General features: G+C 47.8%; 10 protein-coding genes across 10 annotated transcripts; 7 read left to right on the top strand and 3 right to left on the bottom strand.

The window, feature by feature from the left end:
* Window positions 1-467: 467 nt before the first annotated feature.
* On the bottom strand, window positions 468-2,072 carry N7471_003280 (uncharacterized protein; the record flags this gene model as incomplete). The annotated part of the gene is made up of 1 exon (XM_057276000.1): window positions 468-2,072. The coding sequence occupies one exon, from the start codon at window positions 2,070-2,072 to the stop codon at window positions 468-470; it is 1,605 nt and encodes a 534-aa protein (XP_057140638.1).
* A 2,851-nt stretch (window positions 2,073-4,923) lies between these two features.
* On the top strand, window positions 4,924-6,599 carry N7471_003281 (flavin monoamine oxidase family protein; the record flags this gene model as incomplete). Its single annotated transcript, XM_057276001.1, has 2 exons — window positions 4,924-5,239; window positions 5,317-6,599. 2 exons carry the CDS (start codon window positions 4,924-4,926, stop codon window positions 6,597-6,599), a joined length of 1,599 nt encoding a protein of 532 aa, XP_057140639.1.
* Window positions 6,600-7,154: 555 nt separating this feature from the next.
* Window positions 7,155-8,348, top strand: N7471_003282 (ankyrin repeat domain-containing protein; the record flags this gene model as incomplete). The annotated part of the gene is made up of 1 exon (XM_057276002.1): window positions 7,155-8,348. The coding sequence occupies one exon, from the start codon at window positions 7,155-7,157 to the stop codon at window positions 8,346-8,348; it is 1,194 nt and encodes a 397-aa protein (XP_057140640.1).
* A 1,056-nt stretch (window positions 8,349-9,404) lies between these two features.
* N7471_003283 (uncharacterized protein) lies at window positions 9,405-11,147 on the top strand (the record flags this gene model as incomplete). Its single annotated transcript, XM_057276003.1, has 2 exons — window positions 9,405-10,046; window positions 10,107-11,147. The coding sequence occupies 2 exons, from the start codon at window positions 9,405-9,407 to the stop codon at window positions 11,145-11,147; spliced, it is 1,683 nt and encodes a 560-aa protein (XP_057140641.1).
* A 373-nt stretch (window positions 11,148-11,520) lies between these two features.
* Window positions 11,521-12,400, top strand: N7471_003284 (GNAT family N-acetyltransferase). Its single transcript, XM_057276004.1, has 2 exons — window positions 11,521-11,782; window positions 11,847-12,400. Exons 1-2 carry the CDS (start codon window positions 11,634-11,636, stop codon window positions 12,301-12,303), a joined length of 606 nt encoding a protein of 201 aa, XP_057140642.1. The 5' UTR covers window positions 11,521-11,633; the 3' UTR covers window positions 12,304-12,400.
* Window positions 12,401-12,489: 89 nt separating this feature from the next.
* On the bottom strand, window positions 12,490-14,421 carry N7471_003285 (GMC family oxidoreductase; the record flags this gene model as incomplete). The annotated part of the gene is made up of 1 exon (XM_057276005.1): window positions 12,490-14,421. The coding sequence occupies one exon, from the start codon at window positions 14,419-14,421 to the stop codon at window positions 12,490-12,492; it is 1,932 nt and encodes a 643-aa protein (XP_057140643.1).
* A 1,898-nt stretch (window positions 14,422-16,319) lies between these two features.
* On the bottom strand, window positions 16,320-16,739 carry N7471_003286 (uncharacterized protein; the record flags this gene model as incomplete). The annotated part of the gene is made up of 1 exon (XM_057276006.1): window positions 16,320-16,739. The coding sequence occupies one exon, from the start codon at window positions 16,737-16,739 to the stop codon at window positions 16,320-16,322; it is 420 nt and encodes a 139-aa protein (XP_057140644.1).
* Window positions 16,740-18,492: 1,753 nt separating this feature from the next.
* On the top strand, window positions 18,493-19,056 carry N7471_003287 (DUF3431 domain-containing protein; the record flags this gene model as incomplete). The annotated part of the gene is made up of 1 exon (XM_057276007.1): window positions 18,493-19,056. One exon carries the CDS (start codon window positions 18,493-18,495, stop codon window positions 19,054-19,056), a length of 564 nt encoding a protein of 187 aa, XP_057140645.1.
* A 1,406-nt stretch (window positions 19,057-20,462) lies between these two features.
* On the top strand, window positions 20,463-21,501 carry N7471_003288 (uncharacterized protein; the record flags this gene model as incomplete). The annotated part of the gene is made up of 2 exons (XM_057276008.1): window positions 20,463-20,501; window positions 20,572-21,501. The coding sequence occupies 2 exons, from the start codon at window positions 20,463-20,465 to the stop codon at window positions 21,499-21,501; spliced, it is 969 nt and encodes a 322-aa protein (XP_057140646.1).
* A 383-nt stretch (window positions 21,502-21,884) lies between these two features.
* N7471_003289 (uncharacterized protein) lies at window positions 21,885-23,108 on the top strand. Its single transcript, XM_057276009.1, has 3 exons — window positions 21,885-22,038; window positions 22,110-22,690; window positions 22,760-23,108. The coding sequence occupies exons 1-3, from the start codon at window positions 21,937-21,939 to the stop codon at window positions 22,875-22,877; spliced, it is 801 nt and encodes a 266-aa protein (XP_057140647.1). The 5' UTR covers window positions 21,885-21,936; the 3' UTR covers window positions 22,878-23,108.
* Window positions 23,109-24,597: the final 1,489 nt, after the last annotated feature.

Genomic DNA, 24,597 nt, shown 5'->3' on the forward strand with positions numbered 1-24,597 from the left:
TTAAAGTGTTGACGAACGACATACGCATATTGACTTGGTCTGGAGTACAGTACTACCTTCCGAACAATTGTGAGGACCTGATAGTTACTTTCCTCTGCGGGGCATTAAGATTACCCTAATTGCGCCATGTCTGAGTTGCGTTGGAGTCTCCAAATTACTCATAAACATGGCATCAAAGACTTGACCACGAAGATGATTGGTGCTCATACAATTGACAAAGATGTTCTAAATGAGAAAGACTCTACTGTTTTTTTCCCCCTTTCTTTCTCTGCTACAGCCCAACACCACTGCAAGATGGCTCGCAAGTGTAAGGCAGGAATGGTTAGCTAGTGCAGCTAAGCAGAAATGGTAAATTCAAGTCAGGGCAGACTCGGCCCTTCTTATTCAGTTTGGCCCCCAAAACACACAGATTATTGCAAATATTATGAGAATTTATTGACAAAATGGCGAGCCAGACATACCCTCAATTAAGAAGGTCCATCACGAAGCATAAGGAAAGCCTCGTACTGCTTCCGAGTCATTTTCCGACACTTCTTGCCCCAGTAGATCATCGGGACAGTAGTCATAATAAAGCAGAAGCTCAAGACGCCAATCGCAATGAAAACCTGTGCAAGACTCTGAGCATCCAACCAATTCTGGGCGGTGAATGTGAAAAGACAACCAATAGTGTTGTTGATGACACACACACCGACCATGCCCTCCAGCACCATATCCGGGTATGCATCCATGAGATATGCCATGCTAAGATCGCCTGCACAACCCCAGCCGAAACCAATGAATCCCAGTCCAAGATACGGCAGATGCCAGTCCCAGCCTTTATCCGAGCCGATCCCGAATAGCATGAGGCCAGAAGGGCCGATAAACGCAACAGGCAACAAGAGCCAGAGACGCTGCTCAGCCTCGAAGATGCCTTTGTTTCGCTTGGCCATCCACATGACGAAGAAATCGGAGAACCATCCACCGTAGATACAGCCGAGGACCGACCCGATCAGGGTCGGCACGTTCATGATGCCCACTGCGGCGTCGCTGTAGTTCCAGGGTCCCCCGTACCAATTGTCTGCTTCAACAGTGAGGTAGAAGGTCAGCCAGGCGTCTTGGGCACCCCATTGAAGGCCCGAGTAGAGGACTGCGGGGAAGGTGAAGACGCGCAGCGTGTGCAACAGGCGGCGGCAATACTGCTTGAAGCCTGTCCCAACCAGGGTTGGCGATGGGGTGATCAGGGCGATGCGCTGGAAATATGTCTTTCCTTTTTCCTGGCCGCATTCTTCGTCGAGTTCACAGTCAGAGGATGTCGGCTGCACGCTCGCAATCGGTTTGTCCTTTTTGTCCAGCGGGACGTCATTCAAGGTGGGCTCAGCCTTGACAGGAGGCGCATCATGTCCGTGAATAGGGTTGTTCCGATCGAAGAATGTTTCCTCCAATGTGAAATAAAAGACAACGATCAAGCCCCCGGATATGATTGCAGCAAGCCAGCCCACGTATCTCCACCCGATGGGAGAGTCGACGATAAAGCTGGACACTAAGGGTCCCGTGAATGTACCGATACTCGTGGCAAGAACGTATAATCCCAGCACCAGACCTCTTTGATGCTGAAAGAACAGATCAGAAAGAGACAGCTGGGCAAGGGCTTCCGCACAGGATTCGGAGGCGCCCACGAAAAGTTGGCTCCAAATGTTGTCCCCGACACTTTGTGTGCGGGCTAGCCCGATGGAGCCGATGACGGAAAACGCCAGGCAAATCAGATAGGAGATACGTCTTCCATATAAGAAAGGTGCTGGGCCGAGGAGCAATGTGGTATATCCAATGCCGACAAACAAAACTCCTGCAGCAATGTTGATCTGGTCCCAGGTGATACCCAGATCAGCGTTCATGCCATTTCCAGCGTTGCCGGCATCGTTGGCGGTTGCCGCTGTCAGGGCAACAAACACAAGGACCAAAAATGAATGCCAGTACCGTCTCCAGCTGCTCCAGTTTAGTGGATCATTTGGAGAATTGGTGGGCGAGGGAATTAATGCGACCTCCCCGTCAACGCAAATGCGCTCGGTGCCATTGAGTTGTAGGTCCTCTTCCATTTCTAAATTCAAAATCGGAATCTGATTAAAACCCGACCTGGCAAGCCAGTCATGCTGGAGACATTTTACCGAGAAAAGAGAGTGTGTCTCTGAGAGGGGAAAAAAGAAAAAAAAGGGAAAAATTGTGAAGATAAGAATTTTCGATTTTCCTGTGGGGCAGTCCTGGAGGAGACAAGCAATGGGCTAAGCATTTCCAAGGACGGGCCATACAACTTAATACATATGTAGTCCCCTTGTTATTACCTAGGTATTTGTAATTTAACTTTATATATCTAATCAGATTGATTTCGATTATCTATACTTGAAAGGTGGAAACGAGGAGGCCACAGGGCTATTTCAGACAGCTGCGGTGTACTTCAGTGGCCTATTATAGCCTCAACTTCTGGCTGTGTGATTTTATTTACTCCAAAACTTCAAACTCGGATGTCAAAATGTCAACTCAGAATAGCTTTGGTTCAACATCCGTAACCAGCGCGGTTGAGTTGACTAAACTTCTAGGAGAAGTTGACCCGTCATCTCTAGTTCACGAATCATCAAAACCCAAAGCTTAGGACGATGGACAGAACACACTAAGGCAAAGGTTTATCGGACTTCCACTTGAGCTATTATGGATGGTAGCCAACCAGGCGCTGTATTCAAGTTATCAATATGTGCACAGGCCCTGTCTGTGGAAAAGCGGCGTCTCAAATGGCCAATGCCCGAGGTCTTTACTATGCTACCCTTTGGATAACTTTTAGTTTTCACCTTTAGCTGCTATGAGAAGGTTTTATCATGGAAATCAGTTCGGAATCCCTCTTGAGGCGTTATACTACACCGAGGTGGGGACATTGGTTTATTTTGGATGCTTCTACACTAATATCGACTAAGGACTTTCACAACAGCTACATGACAACACTTCAGGTTGTTGACCTCGGGAAGCTCGAATATGTGCCACGTCCTCGAATCAAGCCTTTGTTTACGTATCCAGCAGATAGCAGTAGTTAGGTGAGAGAACATGTCGCGTATCTTTCCACCTCCCCGAGCTAGGGCCATGTATATTTCCATGCTTATTGGGATCAAAGTTTCAACTATACCACCTTCTGACATCAAACTATCTGACATTCATGGACTTATCACCTCTCTTATATCTACTCGATGGGTTGCTTGAGGACTCGGCCTAGTGCACGAGGATGTCCTGTGAAGAATTCATCAGAGAAAGCCGCCGTATAAGGTTGTGGGGGACTATAAACCCGTGACAGATGCTGGACTGAATTTGAAAGTGATTTTATTCAGGCTAGCTCTGATGTATTGTCAGAAGGACTGTTTTGTCGCAACGTCTAGCTTTTGCAGGGGCAGAAATATTAAACCGCGATGACTCGCTTTGGCTTTTCAAGTTGGTACCTTCTCGCTGAGAAGTACAAGGTACATGATTCTTAGAGGTCTAATGTGTCAACCTCCTGTGTAATGATGTAAGATCACCTGGGCAGTTTGTGAAGGCAAACTTGGAATGTATATGTATTATTTGTGCAGGAGTAAGTGCTTGGGGTACGTGACTGATTGGGAATGCAGCTGGGAAAGCTCGAGTCACACGCCCCTCCCCTCCGTATTGGAATGTTGTTTATATTTCTCCCTATTTTCCTCCTTTCTTCTTTCCGAAAAATTCATTCTGACCGCTTATACTGTTGAATGAACAATGATTCACTGCTTGTCACAATCTCTAACGAACCTGCAACCTAATCCAAGATCCGTCCTGGAAAGCCGTTATTGCCAAACACATCGGTAAACTCCAGCTCCATGACCTGGAACGTTATCTACATAGTTGATCTGATTGGACGTTATTTGGGGCTCACGTGGGCAATCCCGGCCAACTGCGCCCAACCTCACTTCTGATTTGTAGGTTGATGTGGGTACATGCGGGACAAAATGCGGGTCCGATCAGATTTAGGAGGGAGGAATCAGTAAGGGGATCACGAGAAAATCGTTCTTTGATGAAAGTGACGATATCAATGAAACATGGAACCAATACAACTGCAATTTTGTTTCCCCTCAGCCTATCGCAGCGCGCAGCGACCACTAAGGATTTTGGTCCTATTAGCTTTTAGGATTCACCGCTTGCGCCTCCGCCTTCAAAGTAATTTCTATGATCGTCTTCCCCCGCCTGCTGTTTCGTTATACCCCAAAATTTCACCTTCCCTGAAATTACTATGTAGGTACCTTTTGTATGGCGTGTCCATACAAAGGTATTTAGGCATGATAACTCAATAATCTCGATTTTCTTGTAGACACACCAGTGAGCTATGACTTTCATTACACTTGACGGGTGGGACTGGGTAGACGATTGCTTCAATTGATCAAGGCGATGAGAAGTTTCTATAGGTCTAGTTATAGTGGGCTAGTCATTCATATAGAACGGAATAGTCGGCTGCTTATATATGCCCTTCATAATTAATGATATGGGACTTGGATAATGTGAATATCATGTTTGTTTAAGATGATATTATACACGTTATAGTTACGATCCCATTACATTTTCCTTTTAGTGTCTTCTCAATATCCTTTATGTTGTTTGACATGGGTATAAATGTCAGTTTACCCGCAAACCAATTCGCCGTCATACAAAATTACTTTCCCATATATAATAGAGATTCATCCATGTGACTAGAAGTATTTATTTGATTAATATTACGCTATAATAAGCTTGAAACCTTGGCAGCCTAGAAAATCACCAAGATGGCCAATTTTCTGCTGGCAATAAAAGCCAATAAGACTTTGGCAAAGGTCCCTTGTGGTCGCTATCCACTACGATAACAAAGCCTAAACCCCCTCAACTTCTGTTCAACGCGATCCCCGTTTACCAAAACTGCAACATCGAATGTCAACTTGTCAACTCAGAATGGCTCAATCATTTCACCTTTCCTCTCCCATCACGGGCATTAATCCCATAAAACCTAGTAATTGTTGCTCCGACCTGGTTGCGTTCGATGTGACTCCGAAGGAGTTGATCGAGGGAACACACGCAGCGAGGTCGGAGCGCAAGAAGGTGATTGTGGTGGGCGCTGGAGTTTCTGGTCTGCATGCCGCGGCTGTTATGCACCGCCATGGTTGTGAAGTTGTGGTGTTAGAAGCACGCGATCGCATTGGTGGAAGAATTTTGACCAGCCGAAAGGGTGACCATGTTCGAGATATTGGTAAGATAACGGTACAAACCTGAAACAGATATTGAAACAGGGTGGGAGAGCAAACGAGATGTGCTGATAGTCAACAGGCGCCGCTTGGATGCATGAAACTTCCCAGAACAGCCTGGTGAAACTCATTCCCCAGCTATCTATCCCATATTATTATGATGATGGCGTTCCTCTGTACTTCACCAGAGAAGGCCGAACCGGATCCCAGTTCAAAGCTAAGAAAGTTGCAGACGAGTTCGCTGATTACTGCGAATGGTTCTACGAAACTAACCCGGACGCTGAGGACCGTCCTGTCCACGAATTCGCGAAAGAATTCGTTCTCCAACACCAGCTCATCACCGAAGATGAGCGTGATTGGGCTCCGCAGGCTGTCCGCGAGGTAGAGTTGTGGATCGGCACTAGTACGGATCTAGCATCGTCCAAACATCTCTCTTACTTCATTACCGAGCGCAATCTATATATGAAGGGCGGCTATGATCGGATTGTGAACTGGACTGCCGAGCCTCTCCGAAGTGATCCAAGCATCATCAGACTCAACCACCATGTTGAGGACGTGGAGTGGAACGAAGACGGGACCGCGCCAGCTCGAATCCGGTACAAGGATGCTGCTGGAGAAATCGGGATCACTGAGGGAGATGCAGTTATCATGACTAGCCCACTGGGCGTCTATCACCACAACCTTATCTCGTTCAACCCGCCCTTGCCGAGTGACATCCAAGAGGGCATGTCCAAGTTCAGCTACGGCGCCTTGGGCAAAGTGTTTTTCGAGTTCGCCGAAGTCTTCTGGTCAAAGGAGAATGACCAGTTCGTCTTCTATCCATCACCACTAGAGGAATCGGATACTTCGTCTGGGTCATCCGTGCAGTCTAGCCCCAGCATATTCTCCATCGGGGAGAATGATAATATCCTCAACTACGCCACCGTGACAATCAACCTATGGATAATGACGGGCAGCAAAGAGCTGTGCGTACAAATTGCCGAGCCTCTGACACAGCGCATCGAGAACATGGAAGATCCGAAAGAGATATATCTATTTTTTGAACCGCTTTTCAAATTATTCCGTACAGAACCTTACAAGGCTTTGCCCCGCCTGATCAGTGTTGAAACTACACATTGGACCCAGGACCCGCTGGCTGGGTATGGGACTTACTCCGCCGATAAGGTTGGAGATGAGCCGCAGCTGCTGGTTGATGCGTTGAAAAACCACAAAGCCAGTCGCTTGCAGTTCGCCGGTGAGCATTGTACCGTTGTTGGTAATGGCTGCGTGCATGGTGCTTACAAGTCGGGTGAAACCGCTGCAACCAATCTTCTCGAGGCTTTTGGAATTCCCTATGATGGTGTTGATGCCATCAGTTTGAAATGAAGTCGTGTCCGAGGAGACTTGGGCTGAAGGATCTACTTGGTCATATTTCGGTTATTTACTAGATACAGTGTTCATCGAGTAGTTGCACTCGGAAACCTTGTGTATTATCTCGATTAATGTCAAATAAATGTATTAAGTCAACGGGTTAATCACGCTCAGCTATCGGCGGGCGAGATTGGTCGGACAGAATTCCACATCCCCACGTGCAACTGCTTACTGAGACGACCATTCTGAGCAAGCCATTAACTTGGAAGTGTAATTATATGATGACAGCGTACTTCAGAGATCAAATTGAAGAAGTTAGGAGATGATGTGGAGGGGTCATACCTTTGGGATGTGACTGCATAACCTGGTGGCGCTAATTCCATACGAGTGGTGGCTTGACTTTTGCTGACGTCCACTGAAACTCGGATCCAGAACACCGTTTTGAGAAAGTTTGGTCTAAGCACGGTATTTGAAACATCAAGTCCAGAGAAATCCTTCGGACCGAGCAACTCCAACGGTGGTACAACGCGCTACTGCTGCACAACCCAGAGAATCACGCCCAAAGCCGCCATGGAGACTGACCACCAAGAACTATCGGACAATCGCGACAAGCAAGAACCCAATGTCAAAAATGTGGATCAAATGCAACAATCTGCGTTGTATCATGCAATTCGATCAGGACGTGCGGAAATCGTCGAAGAACTGTTACACAATCACCCACAATTGACTCATGTTGATCAACAGAGGCCAGCGATCATTGTCTCCGCCTTCGATAAACCAGATATTCTACGATTATTGCTCGATGCGGGCGCTGATCCTAATACACCCGGTCAGGAAGGCTGGTCGCCAATCTTTTATGCTGCCAAGATCGGAAGCGTTCATATCATTCGAACCCTACTCGGTAGCGGTGCTGATCTGCACACTCGCGATAACTACGGATGGACTCCGATTTGTATTGCAGTCGACTATGAACGCGATGAAAACATATTACAAGCCCTGGTGGAAGGTGGTGCTAGCGTGACAGACACTACCACAGACACTGAAAAGGGATTTCTTCATCTGGCTGTTTGTCGGGCTCCCCATGTTACTCGATTCCTTTTGCAGCTCAAAGAGGAGCTGGATCTCAACCAGAGGGACTTTGAAGGTTGTACACCTCTTTTATCCGCGAAAGGAGAGGGGGACATTGACACTCTCACCTTGTTGGTTAACGCCGGCGCGGATATAAACTTAGTGGACAGCCACGGGGAAACAGCACTTCATTGTGCGATCGAGTTTGAAACAGCGCCTTTCCGCGATTTGCTATTATCCCAGACTGAGATTGAGGTGAATTGTGTTTCTGTCTATTTGAAGAGTCCGCTGCACTCTGCATGTCGCCGATCACACCTGGATTGCGTGAAGGCTCTGTTAGCACACGGGGCTGATCCCATTTTGATATCGCCTAACACATGGGACCAGACGCCGCTAATTTCGGCGTTATTGCCAAGTGAGTATGCTCGTCACGATATTACATCTTCGGTGGAGAATGTCGTTCGTTACCTCGTCCGTTCGGGGGTGTCTGTGGGAATGCTAGTCCCGGCGACATTCTATTGTCCTCTGGCAACAGCATGTTTCTCAGCTACCCCAAGCTTGGTTGACTTTCTTCTAGATGCGGGCCCTTCACCAGCCTGTGTTGATCCTGTCTCGGGAAGGCTGCCGATTCACTTCGCCGCTGCTAGCGGCATCGAAGATTTTGATACCGTCCTGCTGCTTTCCAGGATAACATGATGACGCCTGACGCCTACGGCAAGAATTGTCTCCACTGGGCAGCCCAGTATGGCAATGCCTACACAGTGGAATACATCCTGTCTCGGCTCGAACTGTCCTCTGAGTGGAGCCAAGCGGTGGAGCAAGCTGATTGCGATGGGTGGACGCGCTGTGTTGGGCTGCCTCTCCCCTCTTTAATCACTACCTTAATCAGATGGGCTCTAAAAGCAGAGACCGCATCAATACTGTTCGCATATTACTGAATCACGGCGCAAATACCGCGGTGCAATGCCGGCAGGCAAAGAGATCTTGACACCGCTTGAACTGGCGAAACTAAAGGAAGAGACAAACAAAGAAGCCTTATAGAAAGGGCAAAAGGCTAGTATATGCCACATATAAGGCTACATCAATCTTGGAACCTTTGGCTCATACAGTGGGTGCGACAATTTGTTTCTTGTCCGCAAGATTCAGTACTAACTATGCAATAATAGATCATTCGCTACACTGCATAAAATCTACATCTTCGACATTAGAAAAGTCGAGACTGTAACATGTTTCTGTTTTGCTTTTATATCCTCATTAAACCGCGCTTCCCAGCCCATATTGCAATATAAAATACCCATTGCCGTTGAATGGGACCACCATACAACACTGATAGAGGATTTTGAAACACGACGCATGGATACATATGTCGATAGTCCCGGATCAATCCAAATCTGACAAAGCGTGGCCCACTCTGGCCTCGGATGCTCCACATCTGGGCAGCAGATGAGGACCCCGGGAGTAAATAGATGCCCTATTTAAACCCCGCTGAAAAGTTTCTTTTTTCGTTCTTTTTCGATTTACGCGAAAGCCGCGCTGTAAAATGGGAAAGGGTTTATTAGCCAACGACAAGATGTGGATTGCAAATTGGCCCTTTATAAGTAGCTGTTATTGTTCAACTATGCCCGGGGGCCACGATCTTCGCAATTGAGAGAAGAATTAGTTATGTGCAAAAGTACGAGCAATAATAACTTGTTATTCCTTAGCTTGAGTCCTTTCCTTTCAAAGATTTTGTGTCACGCAACGAGGTTTTCAATGTCACCTTTCATAACGAACGGTGTTTTGAAGGACGTCAATGGCATTAATACCCCAATTGCGTCCAACTCGAAAGTTCCCAGCTACGAAGACGCCGAAATGAGGGACGATAGCGACATAGAGAATGCCGCGGGCCAGCTCAAGGAGATTCGCGAGTTCAGACAGGGCCTCCATCAGCGACACATTCAGATGATTGCCCTCGCCGGCACTGTGGGGACGGGTATTTTTCTCAGTTCGGGCCGTGCCATTGTGGAAGCTGGACCATTGGGTGCGTTCTTGGCATATTCAATCATTGGTGCTACCGTTTCAAGTGTCGTCTTCGCAGTTGGTGAGATGGGAGCCCTGGTACCTCTCAATGGTGGTGTTATTCGATACGCAGAGATCTTCTGTGACCCCGCGCTAGCGTTCGCCAACGGGTGGAACCAAGTATACTCCTACACTGTGTCGATCCCGTCGGAAATTGTTGCTGCAGCTGTTATCATTGAATTCTGGGTCACAGTCAACAACGCAATATGGATCACCGTGCTTGGGTTTCTCATGCTTTCCACTGCGTTTGTCTTTGTTCGCGTATATGGAGAGCTCGAGTTCGGCTTTTCTATCCTCAAGATTATGCTCATTATAGGAATAAACATAATGGCTCTGGTGATTGCCCCCATCAGGCTGGGAACGTGCTTTACTTTGCGTGCTAATCCATTTTTATAGGTGATTACTTGCGGCGGAGCCCCGAATAACACGTCTATCGGATTTGCCTACTGGAAAGCCCCTTATGGCCCCTTCGTCCAGTACTTGGGAGTAGGCGGGTCCCTTGGCCAGTTTTTAGGGTTCTGGAAAACTTTCGACAATGCTCTCTTCGCTTACTCTGGTATCGAAAACTTTACTCTCGCTGCAGCCGAGACTCAAAACCCTCGTCACGCTATCCCCATGGCCGCCCGACGTATCTTCATCCGCATATTGCTCTTCTACGTGATAACAATCTTCATGGTCGGTCTGATCGTTTCGTCTGCCGATCCAAACCTTCTGGGCTCGTCAGGGACAGCCTCGCAGTCCCCTTTCGTTATCGCAGCCCGCCATGCTGGTATCAAGGTTGTCCCATCAATCATCAACGCAGTTGTTCTCACCTCGGCATGGTCCTCCGGGAACAGCAATATCTTGGGCGGTTCCAGAATTTTATACGGTATGGCAACCCAGGGTCACGCCCCTGCTGTCTTCAAACGTATCAACCGCTTCGGTATCCCTTGGGTCGCTGTCGCGCTCTATGGTGTTTTCATGGCACTTGGATATATGAGTCTTTCCAGTTCGGCCAGTACAGTATTCACATGGCTACAAAACCTTGTCTCTATCTCGACTCTAGTGAACTTGATCTGCATCTGCGTTGTCTATCTTAGATTCTACTACGGATGCAAGAAGCAGGGAATTGATCGGTTCAAGGAGCTCCCGTGGGCGGCACCCTTTCAGCCATACATCACTTGGATCTCCTTGGTCATATACATTGTTCTGTTCTTCACTGGAGGGTTTACGACATTTATGCGCGGTCATTGGAGTACTGCAACATTCGTTTCGACTTATTTCAACCTGCCGTTCATCGTTATTGTGTACTTTGCCTACAAGTTCTGGGCAAAAACGAAGATCATCCCGCTGGCGGCAATTCCCATTCGGCCTTTCATTGAAAGCTGGCACAAAAATCCTGAGCCGGAGCCTAAGCCGAAACGCGGCCTCAGGAAACTCAATATTCTGTGGTCATGATCAGTACCATGTTGGCGAATCAGATCCTGTGATACATCGTCCTTTCGTCCTGTATGGATTGCAATATTTCACCATGAACCTGACGTTCAACCGGGCCGGTCAATGAGAGCGCCTTGAGACCGGACTCCGGCCTGCCTGGTGTTTTAGGGCTTAGTGGCCGGCGATGCGGGGCTCGGTTTCACCCCATCGAAAACAATTGTATTGTCGTGACTACCTTGAAATAAAAAGTTCTGCTTCGCTTCAAACTGTTATAGTTGGGAATGCTAATGGAAAATTACAAAGTGTATATTATATAGAGCGTGCAAAAAGGCATAGAGAGTGACTCATTCAGTATCTGCCCAGGATGCCGATATAGAGAGGCTGAGTTCTGAGTCAATCGGGCTCCAGGACTGGCTTAGCGCTAACCTCCAATCTTCCCTTTTAATTTGTTTACAACCTTCTCAGAAATATATTCTCCGCAATACCGAGAAACAAGATACCTTCAAGATGAGCCTACCTCAACAACCCACCTACGTGATCGTCCCATCACCAGGGCCCTCAATTGAAAGCGACCGACTTCTTCTTCGGCCAATTACCGACGCCGATGCCACCGCACTTTTCGCTATTCGTTCCCGGCCCGAAGTAGCTGAAATGAAGTTAGTACAAAGATCATCGCCTGGAGGCGTTGATGAGGAATGTGCACCATGCTAACTGTATTAGCCACCCTAAAACACCACACAAATCAATTGAAGAAACCCGTGAATGGATGGCAACCAAGGTGTTCACAAGTGGTCCATCTGATATCATCGGTCGTTCATTTCATTATGCCATTGTGGACAAGTCAATCCCGGAAACAGAGGAACGAGTTGTTGGATCTCTCAGTGTCAGCCAAGTAGATCCATTTCCTGAGATTGGATACGCAGTGCATCCATCTTCTTGGGGGAAAGGGTACGCAACAGAGGCTTTGCAATTGATGTTGAAGATGTGGTGGAATCTGGCGCGTCGAACAGTTGACGGCGAAGATGATTGTCCAGCGGAGCCTGAGAGAGCATTTGCTCTTTGCGAGAAGAGGAACGCTGGGAGTTGTCGTGTCCTAGAAAAGTGTGGCTTCAAGATCGTGGGTGATTTCCAAGAAGAGGGAGATGACCTTTTTATTTTTGCATTAGAGAGACCATGAATTCAAAATTATTGCTGAGCGCTAGAACTCGTCGGGGCAAGGGATAATTTCAGTGAAAGAATTTGGCTGAGAATTAATTGCCGCTTTTCAAAAGGGCAGACATTGATCAAATATGTACACTACGTATTCAAGAATTGAACCCCGCTCTCGTGATGATTATAATATAACGGTAGTAAATAAGTAAGCTCACTGGCTCGCTTTAGCTGCGTCTAGGATCACGTCAGCTGCCTTCTCAGCCACCAAGAAAGTGGAAAGAGCAGTAAACGTTCCGGGAATACGGGGATACACGGAGGCATCCACCACGCGAAGGCCTGAGACGCCACGAACTTGGAAGTTAGAATCCAAAACAGCCATGGGATCGTCATCAGTTCCAATAGGGCAAGTACAGGAAGCATGGTGACCCCAAGCCGTATTCTTGATGTAATCATGGATCTCTTCATCGGTCTGGATATCGTCACCAGGAAGGACCTCAGACACATCAACCAACTGACGGTCGAAGGCGCCACGCGCAACACCAATAGCCTCAGTGATAGCCTGCAAATCCTTTTTATAGTCACCAGAGCCAGTGTCAAAGTAGTTGAAAGTAATATCGGGCATATCGAGCGGATCGGCAGAGCGAAGCATCACAGTCCCGGCTGTGTTACGAGGATGAGCCTTAAGGACCGCCCAAGTGAACCAGTCATGGCGCTCGGTGATATTCACACCGTATCCAGGGAAGTATCCACGGAAGTTGACAGGGCCGCCGAACACAAACACATCGAAGCTATTATCCGCAGTCACGGAGCTCTTGTAGAGCATCGCAGCTCCGAATCCATTGGACGAGTAGATACCGCGGTTACCAAGGATTGGCTTATTCCAGCGGTCGAGACAAGGATCATCACCATGATTGAACGTGCATCCATCGAGGGCAGTGAAGTTCTTTGGGACATGACCTTGCACCGCGGTTTCGTAGTGGTCTTGTAGGTTCGTGCCCACGCCGGGAAGGTTGGAGATAACCTTAATTCCGAATTTCTGGAGCTCCTCTCCTGGTCCAATACCGCTAAGCTTCAGGATCTGAGGCGAGTTGTACACGCCGCCGGAGACGATAACTTCGCGCGAAGCTGCTGCTGAGCCTGGTGTTCCCTTGCCGGCGGTCTTGGAGCGGGGACTAGCGCTGTATAGATATTTGCCGTCTAGAAACTCGACGCCTGTAGCGCGGGGAGGGGTACCCTCGTCAAAGGTGACCTTGGTCACATGGCAGTTCATACGAATGTCAAGTGGGAACTTCTTAGACCCGTCGGCATTTTTCGCATCCCTAACGGTAGTCACGAACTCGCGAGGACCGTTACGAGAGCTCCCATCGGAGGCCAGGGGGACTTGATAGTATCCAGGTGAGGTATCGCGGTGGTTTGCGGCCGAGTTTGCGTCTCCTGCGAGTAGGGTACCGATGTTGAAAACTGACTTAGTCACATTGCCTAGGGAAAATGCTCCGCCAAGCAGCATGCTTAGAAGTTGGGGATCTTCCAAAACAATACTTAGTGGCGCGGTCTCAGTGCTCAACCAACCATGATAGCCGTGGCCCTTAAGTAATGGGAGGAGGTAGCGGTTGTTCTCCATGCGCTTAAAGTATTTGCGCATATTGTCGGGTGACCATGACCCATCTCCAGTGAGTGTGGCGAGGTATTCGAAGTCAGAATCGTGCGGGTAGACGGTAACGAGGGCATTGTGTGCGGTACAGCCACCAAGCGTTCCGGTACGGGGATAAAGTGTGCCCTTCATTGTGGAACCGGCCGGTGGGTTCAAGCCCGTGTACTCTTTGCCGTCGGGAGTTTCGTATGTTGTCTTGAAGTCGAGCTTTTGCCGAGACTCATCGGCGTAGTGCTTGACGTAGAAGTTCCATGCGAGAGATTCATCCTCGGATGCTGTCGCAGAGAAAGCCGGAACAGTATAGTTCAAATTCGCTCCTTGATCATCTCCAGCTTCGATAAGAAGGGTGCTATGACCTGCCAAGGCGAGTCGCGCCGCTAAAGGACCACCTCCTGCCCCAGAGCCAACCACGATGTACTCATAGCCCGATAGCTCAACAGCCTTGACGATGGCAGAAAACGCGGCCGCGCCGAGAAGGCGACCAAAAAGCATGACGAATATAAAGCTATAAGACGAGTCAAATGAGCGAAAGGAAGTCGACTAGGACGCCGAGGTTCATTGTCTTTATACCGCAGCTCCCGTGTTAGGGCTGGAGAATTATTAGCACAATGCCATTATTTTTTGTTGCTAAAACCGGAATCAATAGTCCCGCGAGATTGAGTTTTTGGCGATCTGATTTCAAGCCTCCTATATCCTATTGGCCGCGACTGGCTCTGACCCCACCGTAAAACCCCCACCTATGCTATGTAGGGGTGCATCCTCGCGACGATGATGGCACTGCGTTCGGTATGTTTGAAGCAATCGTACATGTCAATGGATGCCATCAAACGGCTGTCGCGGGATGAAGTCGGGATTCACATGATCACCGAGTGCTATTGTAGGGGGCTACAACAGCAAACATTACGAGGTAAAGGGGAATGTTTGGAGGACCAATCATTTTGAGCATATGCAGCTAATATACAATGTACATCGCCATGGCTGTGGAAGTGCGTTATTGAAAGCTGTTCCGATGAAGATTTTTCCGATTTAATATAGAAGGTTGCATCGATATTTCCAAGACGGCTCAGATAGTCAATGTGGCGTCAGGTTCCACTATAGGGGCTTGTGTTCTATGGATTCTCTGGATTCTATGGAGAAAAAGGAAATAGAGATCATGAAGGGTATACAACATACGGAGTACCTCGGGTTCTATTTTGTCTCTCTTTACAACATTTGTTGCATGCTGTACCTAACTACTATAATATAAGTCACCATAGAAGAGAAGCCATTGCCATCCTCAGTTGCTCTAAATTCTCTGTCATGCGGACCTCGTCTGCGAAGGTGCATATTGGCGGCCCAATCCAAAATTCGATGAGCTCGCATGATATTGCCTCATACGTTCTCGTGTATATTGATCATTTACTGTGGTGTGCGGTGTACATGCCTACTGCACTAAACAGGACTAGTGCACATGCTTCATGAACCCGAGGTTCAAGGTCGGAAATTAGGATCGACACTTCAGCAACCCCATTTCTCGTCACAAAATAAGCAATTGTCTATCCCTACTTATGTAGGACATGTGGCACTTCGGCTCGAGATGCGGGGAACCCGAGAAAGGGATACCGTCGGTGCAGCGTTGGTGATGAACCTTTCAGCGTTCGATGATTACTCTTGTTGGAGCGCTTTGTTCTTCCGCTTAGACTTAATCCACTTCCCCTTGAATTGACTCTCAATGCCCCTGCAGAACAAGATTCTGTGTCAGAATCTTCATGTCTGAAGCAGTATTATTGGACAAATAAAACGATGTGCATTAAGAACATGAGCCCAAGCGGGGCGGCCACAGTTAACACAACCAATACCAGCCAGAACAACTCGCCTCAGCTCGCTAATACAAGCGAGCGAGCACGTCCACTAAAACCAAAAGTGGTCGCATGTACTGAGTAACTTTATGCCGTCACCAGGGTCCGCGTGCGGGTGCCCAAAGTGTTGTATGCCCTGGTCAGGAAACCCCTATTTAAGGGTGAATCTCTCACAGACTCTATCCGACTGACAGCTCGACGACAGAATAGTGAACGTTTCAGGGAAAATTCCGCATAAGATCCAAAGCGGCTTTTTGTCAGGAAAAGTGACCCGGCTCAAGCACTGGTTCAATCCACCATTACTGTTTAATTATGTGAAGATAAGCGACAACCTCATTGCTCAAAATGTGCGACGAAGTTGATCGGCAGACTCGACAATCCATGTCTGGCAATCCCTCTGAATAAATTTCCTGCCTGGTTTGGGCTAGAACATCCGAATTAGCCTACACATCCCAGTGAAGCAATAAAGAGCCATATATGGATTCTCGCAAGTGTGGCTCTAAGGGCAGACACACCCATGGCATGCATTATGGGGGCCGGGTTGCAGCTGCATTAGAGACTCACATCGTCACTAATTGTGTTCAGACTTTTCCCTGGAGTTTTGATCTGGTAAGCACTCCTCTCGAAGCGACAGACAGGCGCATTGTCGATTTTGTATTCTCCATCGTTAAGCATAGCCTTCCCATCAAAATAACTTGCATCAACCCATTGTAGCGGGACTCTTGTCGACGGAATGTCGTCGGTTGTTTGCAAGTTTTCACTGCGCTTAATTTCAAACTCGAAGCCACTTCTCACATTGCCGGTCGCGTGTATCTTTACGCCGACATCAGGGTCTGCATGCGACCGAACAAAGTGCGCCCAGTGATCTTTGAAGGGCGACCCGTTCCAGATCAGCAACTCGACCAGAAAAGCCCCTGTGGGACCTGTCAGCGACACCGCCGTCTTTGAATCTGGATATATAGAAGTATTCATGGCGGGCGGAGAAGCGGAGTATTAACAGTAGACCTAGGGAAACAAGGCGAAGATGAGAAGGTTTGATTTTTGTTCGATGTTCTTCAATCAAAGATGAGGCATCGAAGTGGCTGCCGGATGTGGTTGCCTATTATTACCTTGAGTATCAGGCCTCAATCTTGGCGCACCTGACGCCTAACGCGTAGACGCATCCTTCGCATTGAACTTCAAATCTGATGGGACTGCAAAGGTCCCCATTTTTGCATTTATTTTTGCTGCCCCATCCATCTCGTTCACAAAACATCAACACCAGGAACATCCAAACACTCTATCCTTCTTCAACAACCCGCATATACGGAGTCGAGGTTCTTAAAAGAGACCAGCCTCTCTATTGCCCAAAGCAATTGAGCTTCGATCAACGAGACCTCCGACTAAATCTGTACCCCAGTTCAATTGCCCGCCCGCTGCCATGAGGCTGCCGTCTACGGGTCTTGGGGAGGGTGACAAAACACGAAGAAAACGTCCCATAAAATCGGGATTTCACTCAAAGGAGACCACCCAAAATCCCAGAGAGCCTCCTTTTTGCTTTTGAGGATACAATCGTGGCCATTATCTGCGATTTTGTTAATCGTTCATCGCTGCCGGAATAAGGACATGATGCTATCGCGAAAAAAAAACAAATAGCAGCAGACAAAAGGCTGCACAGGTGCTCTCGACTGGATGAACGCCGACACGCTATTACAGTAAAGACGAAAATGTGTCAGAAAATGATTGCCGGGTAAATGACTCTTTCGGTGATATAGCAACAGCAAAGGCAAGGGACCGTCCACCACGCAAGGGCGAGCCACGTACGCAGTTATTGCGACCAATGAAACATCAAGTTTATACATGGCATATGGCCTGCATCATCATAGCCGGTTTGTGTCGTCTATGTTGTATTGAATCTTTGATCTCAATCCTGGGTACTCCATACTTAGTTGGAATCTATATTTACAATGTAGAGGGCTGAAAAAGGGAAGAAGTGGGGCCGACAATCGTATGGAGATGGAATCTTGAGCTTCGTCAATGACTGGCCAAAATCCTCCAAACCAGTCAAGTTAAACCATATGTGGAGCTTCAGTTGGATACAAAGCTTCCAAGGAGGCCATAGCATTACAGGTCCTACGCGCATGTCGCAAACCCGGCCCTGGGAGCTAAGGTCTGCGAGCTAGGTCATAAACCAAGGAAATCAAAATAATTCCTCCTTCTCTCATTTTACTTCGCGATCGCAGAAAACTTCAGAATGAACATCAATAAGTGTGGCCACAGCAGATCCGAAAGCCGTGTATATCCGGCACGACTCAAGAGATCGATAGCCTCATGGATCAGGCATCAGCCCATATTATCAGGATTCATGATATTTGCCTGCGCAGTTCTCGTGATTATCAAATTCGGTCATTTGGATGCTTATCACTCAGTCCAAATCGTGGACGAAACTTTGGATCCGAGTACGAAGCTACATTATCAAATTCAGTGTGGCTCAATGCTGACATTAGTAGAACAATCAGAAGAAGAGATAGAAAAGATTGCAGCGCTTTCTGAACTTGTTAAGAAAACCCAAAGCTATGACGCAAACTCAACAAAGGTGGCTTTGGTAATGTCAAAGACACGCTCAGATGACTTGAGATGGCTTCGTGATTATCTTCAAACGCAGTAAGTAAAACCCACGGTTGCAGGCAACCATACTAATTGGATGCCCATGGTCAGAACCGACAACACTCCGTTCATTTACACCATGGACCAAAACCCCGAGACAGAGCTACTCGTCGCACACTCCTCTCGTGGCCGCGAGGCCTCCGCTTATCTTTCGTTCGTTGTCGACCTATACGACGAGCTTCCCGAATACTCAATTTTCCTCCATGCCAACCCCGAGCAGTGGCACAACGATCTATTTGGTCCCCAAACAAGCAGCGTTTTGCACAGTCTACGCCGCGAAGCTGTGGATGCTATGGGATATTTGAACCTGCGCTGTGCGAATAACCCAGGCTGTCCGATTCACGTCAATCCCCATAGCCCCACACAAGCAGATATTGACAAGAATGATGCGCGTGCAAACTTTCCTAGTATATATAAAGACATTTTCGGGGAAGAGGCACATGTCCCAGAACACATTGGGGGAATTTGCTGTGCCCAGTTTGCGGTCAGCCGAGCCCGCATCTGGCAGCGACCCAAACGCGATTATATCCGTATGCTAACTTGGGTGAACGAGAAGAGTGTGCCGCTTGTTGATGACTATGGTGTTGGGTGGGTGTTTGAAACTTTGTGGCATGTGGTGTTCGGTATGGAAGGGGTCCAGTAAGTGTCTTCTGGAAGACTAAGTCTTTATGTTGCTGTGGGAGACTAAAGGCTATGTTTCCGTGTTCAGCTGCCCAATTTACGAGCAATGCCGGTGTGATAACTACGGATGGGTAAGTGAGAATTGACCTCACTCAAACATGTATTTAGACTTACCTCCATAAACAGTGTGGGCCTTTGCCATCGCAGCACCAAAAAAGAAAGCAGCTGAAATATAGATATCGACATATACCCTAGCTGTCTAGGAAGAAGTACATGGCCCTTTCCGTACACATAAGCGGAGGTTTAGCATCTAATTCATGGGCTGATGGAGTAACTGTATTCTGTTCCGCTAACGAATTTCGCCGTGCATAGGTTCATTATACGTTAACTCCAGCGTGGTTAATATAAATATAGATGGAGTCATTTTTTTTAGGGGATTGATATTTGTCACCCCGCCTGAAAAATGAGGGTTTATAGACCGTCTTCCTCACAGCCTTTATGTCAAACTACCCATGAAATAGTAGTAAGAGAGCAGATACTTACAATTTATATGTAAACCCTATACAAAATTAAGTCACTTTTATCATATAACACTCCGTACATACATATATAGGACTAAACCAAACAAATTGATATTCCAATTCTGGTTTACACCTATTAACCTGCCTTCTTGGACCCCACCCAGGATATCCTCTCTTCGCTAGATCCTCTCACCTAGGATCGATCCACCCGGCGAGAATCATCAGCATTCGAACATATGCTTTCGCAGGAAGGTGGACAGGGACGGGGACGGGGACGGGGGCGGGGACAGGGACAGGGACAGGGACAGGGACGGGGGCGGGAACGGGGACGGGGACGTGGACGTGGAACTAGTGCTAAACCTATAAGCACCGAAGGACGGGGACGGGGAGGAAAATGCGCGCGGGGGGGCAGGATAATCAATATGTAGATTTTCAAGACAGGAATTAGGTAGAATGTACGATTTTTTGTCAGTAAAATATAGTATTTTTTTACTACATAAACCAGAATTACATGGTGGTGGCAGAATATGGCAGAGAGCTCTGTAGTGGCAGAAAGGTATGCCAGAATTCAGTGTCGCACCCGATCGGGAGGCGGTGGGAATATACACTTGATCTTTTAGGCAGTACAGTCCAAATATCAATCCCCCTTTTTTATTGGTCGAGGCGTCAAATATGGGGCCTTGGGACCAAAAGGAATACGATCGGTGATAGTTCAACCCCGATGCTTAGCTCCATTCTCCGACTATCTGTTCAACCCCGATGCTTAGCTCCATTCTCCGACTATCTCCCGGCTCCGGGGCCGGGGCTCTGCTCCGCTTACTCCGGGAATTTAATGACTATATAAACCAGATGGGCGTAACCTGTAAGACAAAACTCAAACCCATTCCAATCAACCATTTCTTTCACTATGTCCACGAAGCCTGTCACAAGAGTTGCCATTGTCGGAGTAGGTCTACTGACTCATGCCCTATGTTTTGCCAGGCTTTCTTTGAGGAGCAACTGCTAACCATCAGCAGGCTACCGGCCGCCTTGGCGGAGCCTTTGCTAAATCGCTTCTACAAACGGGCCAGCATACAGTCACAGCTCTCACCCGTGAAGATAGTCAGGGAATGCTCCCCGATGGAGTTCGAGCTGTTCGAGTTGACTACGACGACGAGGACTCACTTGTCCAAGCTTTGAATGGCCAACAATTTCTTGTGATTACTCTGAGCGTCCAAGCCCCCGACGAGCTTCATGCTAGGATTACCGCAGCTGCCGGAAAGGCTGGTGTCCCCTACATCATGCCCAATGCGTACGGATACCCCATTAGCTCCGAAGGCGTGAAGGACGGGGATTTATACGGAAAGCGCGTTCTCGCTCGAATCGATGACGCTCAAAATGGTGTCTCGTCCTCAGTGACACTGCCATGTGGGTTCTGGTACGAATGGAGCCTGGCAATCGGCGAGCAATGGTTTGGCTTCACGATCAAAGACCGGAAGGTGACCTTTTTCGACGACGGCTCTCGAATCATTAGCGTCAGCACTTGGGACCAATGCGGTCGTGCGCTGGCCGCTCTTCTCAGCCTGCCGGAGTCGGGAGCAACCCCTGCGCTTGTCGACTTCAAGAACAAGGAAGTCCGGATCAATAGCTTCCGCGTCTCCCAACGCGATATGCTCGATAGTCTGCATCGTGTCTTGGGCACCACAGACTCTGACTGGGAGATTACTCACGAGAGTGTCGCTAAGCGCCTTGCAGACGGCGCTGAGGAGATGACTAAGGGTGTCTTCACGGGGTTTCCTAAAATGCTTTATGGGGGTGTATTTTCGCCAAGCAACAAGGAAGCCGATTTTGCAGGGACAATGGAGTTGGCGAATGATACATTAGGGCTACCTAAAGAGGACTTGGATGAAGCGACTAAGAGGGTGGTCGATATGGTGGCTGGAGGATGGAACCCCTTTGGGAAATAATCCCACTAACATTCCTGGCCAACTCACTTCTTGACAAGGGTTTTCTTCTTGCAGGTCCTGTTGATTTAAGTACATAGTGCAATCTATAAGTTTACCCCACTACAGAAATGTGGTCTACATTATAAAATGGGCTAGGTCAAGGGCCCTCATACTTATCTAGTTTATCATACATCACTGTCGGGTACTAAGCCTCAGGGTCTTATGGAGTGCTTCCTACCTACTGTTATTTGGGGGCATTGAATAGTAATTAAGAAAGCCTGCCTACGTAGATGGCGGATGTTCTCCCAGTATCGTTTCTAACCTTGGAAGCTCCGTTTAATGACGTCATCACGAGGCTATTCTCTTATCGATAATCTAATCGTCACCTTCCCACCCGGGACGGTTTCCAAAACTCATTCTTTTCCACCCCATGCTGCTAAACTTGTAGGCTACACCATGTCCGAGAAGATCAAAGATGCAGTGCTTGCCGAGGCGAAAAACACTCAAGCAGTTGCCCATGATGTGATCATGTCTGGCGCATACCTGTACCCATTCAAGGTAAGTAGCTATGCCCCTCAAGGAGAGTTCTTTCCGACCGTCTCTAATTGCAAATGAATGGGTCTTTTCAGGGAATCATCTACTTCGCAACCCATAAAGACCTATGGCGCCCTTTTATCTCTCGTGCCGGCCGAACTATCACGCTGGGAGTAGGCGTCACGACCGTCATGTTCTTCTTCACGTACGTGCCGCAGATGGCCATCATGGCCTTCACTAGTGGCCCATTGGCTGCTATTTCCGCAGCTATCCTCGTTCTTGGCGAAAGTTCCGCCATAACAAACGCCCTCTCACGCGCATTCCTCGTCGAGGACGCCCTGATCGACACCTTCGATGGTACCCTAGTCGCGCGTGACCAGGAGCCACTCGTAGCACAAGGACGCCAGGTGAAACCGCGATCGGGAGGGAAAGATGCAGTGGCTAGACTGGGTAAGATTTTCACTCGACCACTCGCGCGGCTGAACCCGCGGGCGTTGCTTCGATCGTTGCTCTACCTCCCCCTGAACCTCATTCCTGTAGTCGGGACGGTGTTGTATATCTTCATGCAGGGAAAAAGAGCAGGACCAGTACTTCATGCTAGATATTTCCAGCTTAAGGGCTGGGACTCTACTATGCGAGAGGAGTGGGTGAAGAAGAACCAGGGCGCGTACACTGGGTGCGTAAACTCCATCTTGTTCCCTTTCCCCCCGGCTGCTGTCCGGTCAAATGCTGACTATCCCCTCAGACTTGGAATTGCAGCCTTTGCTTTGGAAATGATACCATTTGCCTCGATCGCATTTTCATTCACGAACACTGTTGGCGCGGCTCTCTGGGCTGCGGATTTGGAGAAGGCAACCAAGTAGCCAGTTGACTATCTGCAGCAAACCCAACTAATCGTGAAACATGTCAAGCCCAGAGGCTGGACTCAGTTGTGGGGCTCTTTATTTAAACTACGTGAAAGATAAAATCAAGTTATTGTTTGAGTACTATATTTCTTAAGGCTGTGAAACGGAAGGTGATAAACTTTGTTTCATCCACGGTTGTTCCAAAGCTTGGCATAGCTTTATCTGGAGATCATTGTCATCTATGCAAGAAATCCTCCAGCTTCGCTTCGGAAAATTGTATTTCTTCGGTTTTAAAGTCTCAGAATGATCTTTTGGGTCAAGCCAATTACCATTATTTTCAGCTTGCCTTTCCAGTCTTGATGGCATGATTAACTGTCACCATTTTTACTGCTCAAGTTGTTGAATATCCGTCAAATATTCCAGTCTAGCTGGTCATCAAAAGCAATTGATTTGACTTGACCATACTGCTCAACATTATATGTATGCAACATGTACATCGCCGGTATGTCCATGTTGACAGTGTTCAAAATTGATGGACATGAAAGGGTAATCCAGGCGCAAGACACGGGAACGTGCCCAATGAGCCAAGGGACATATCGCTTTGCTAAGCAACATATTGAGCCAACCACATACAGAAAATAATATGATAAACAATGTTAAACCGAAAATTGGTTTATTTGACATGTTCATCCCGCGGTACTGACTAGCAGGACAAAGCACTAAACTCAATAACCTCCACAATCCTCCCAATCGTCCTCTCGGTCCTCTTTAGTTCTTAAAGCATCTTCAATGAACTGGACCAAAGATTCCAAGAAGCTCCCACCTTGCGGGACATAATGTGCCCCTTCAAAAAAGTACAAATCAGTATTTGTGCTTGAATCACGAAGTCTCAGGGATTCAGATCCAGCGATTATTACATCCATATTGGCAATAGCAAGAAAGATCGGTGTCTATATCTTTGGACTATATAAGTCCTTGTAAAGAGGGTCTCCAAATGTAAACCCGCAAAATGCAACCACGAACTTCAAAGGGGGATGGTCCTTCTATGAGGGAAAGAAAGTCAGCTATTATGATGCCACCTGATCATGTTCAATGCCAATGATAATTTCCACAACCTACATTGAATTGGAAATTCCCGATCGAGCGTCTTTTCTCTAAAAGAGAAGCAATTAATGCATACAGCTAAACAGAAGCACCAGATCGGAAATTGCCGGGAATTTCAAACCCTGTGTCAGTCCTAATAAATCGCTAGCAAGGTTAACTGTGTTACACAAGTGTGTGCAACGGCCAATAAGAATCAATGAAGTGACCCTAACAAGGGGGCAATGAACTTGCATCATCCGGGAGGAACCTTCTAATGTTTTGACAGCAAAGCGCTAAACAACACCCCGCATGTCGGAGATAATCACCGACAATGTGACTCGTTGTAGCCCTTATTTTCGCCTTGGTGGTGTGATAGTACAATGCGCTCACAGCTAGTGATCTTCTATCATTCTCTCGCAACGTATCTAAGGACTTCATCTGATGATGTGATTTTGTTACTGATGCCCCGTCTTGAGCCTTCTTACACTTACGTTTAAGACTTAGATGATTCTATGTTGCGCGCTTGAAGTTATACATGAAACATTTTGGGCTGAAGATAAGCAAGAGAGAAAGAAAAGATTCCTAGGGTAGCACAGCCGAGCTCACAATATGTAAGTTTGTCCCTTTTGGTGGACCAAATCTAGGAAGCGCTGAT

This window comes from Penicillium samsonianum, assembly GCF_028829775.1.
Source record: "Penicillium samsonianum strain IBT 33392 chromosome Unknown utg000002l_segment0_segment0, whole genome shotgun sequence".
Taxonomy (NCBI): Eukaryota; Fungi; Ascomycota; class Eurotiomycetes; order Eurotiales; family Aspergillaceae; genus Penicillium; species Penicillium samsonianum.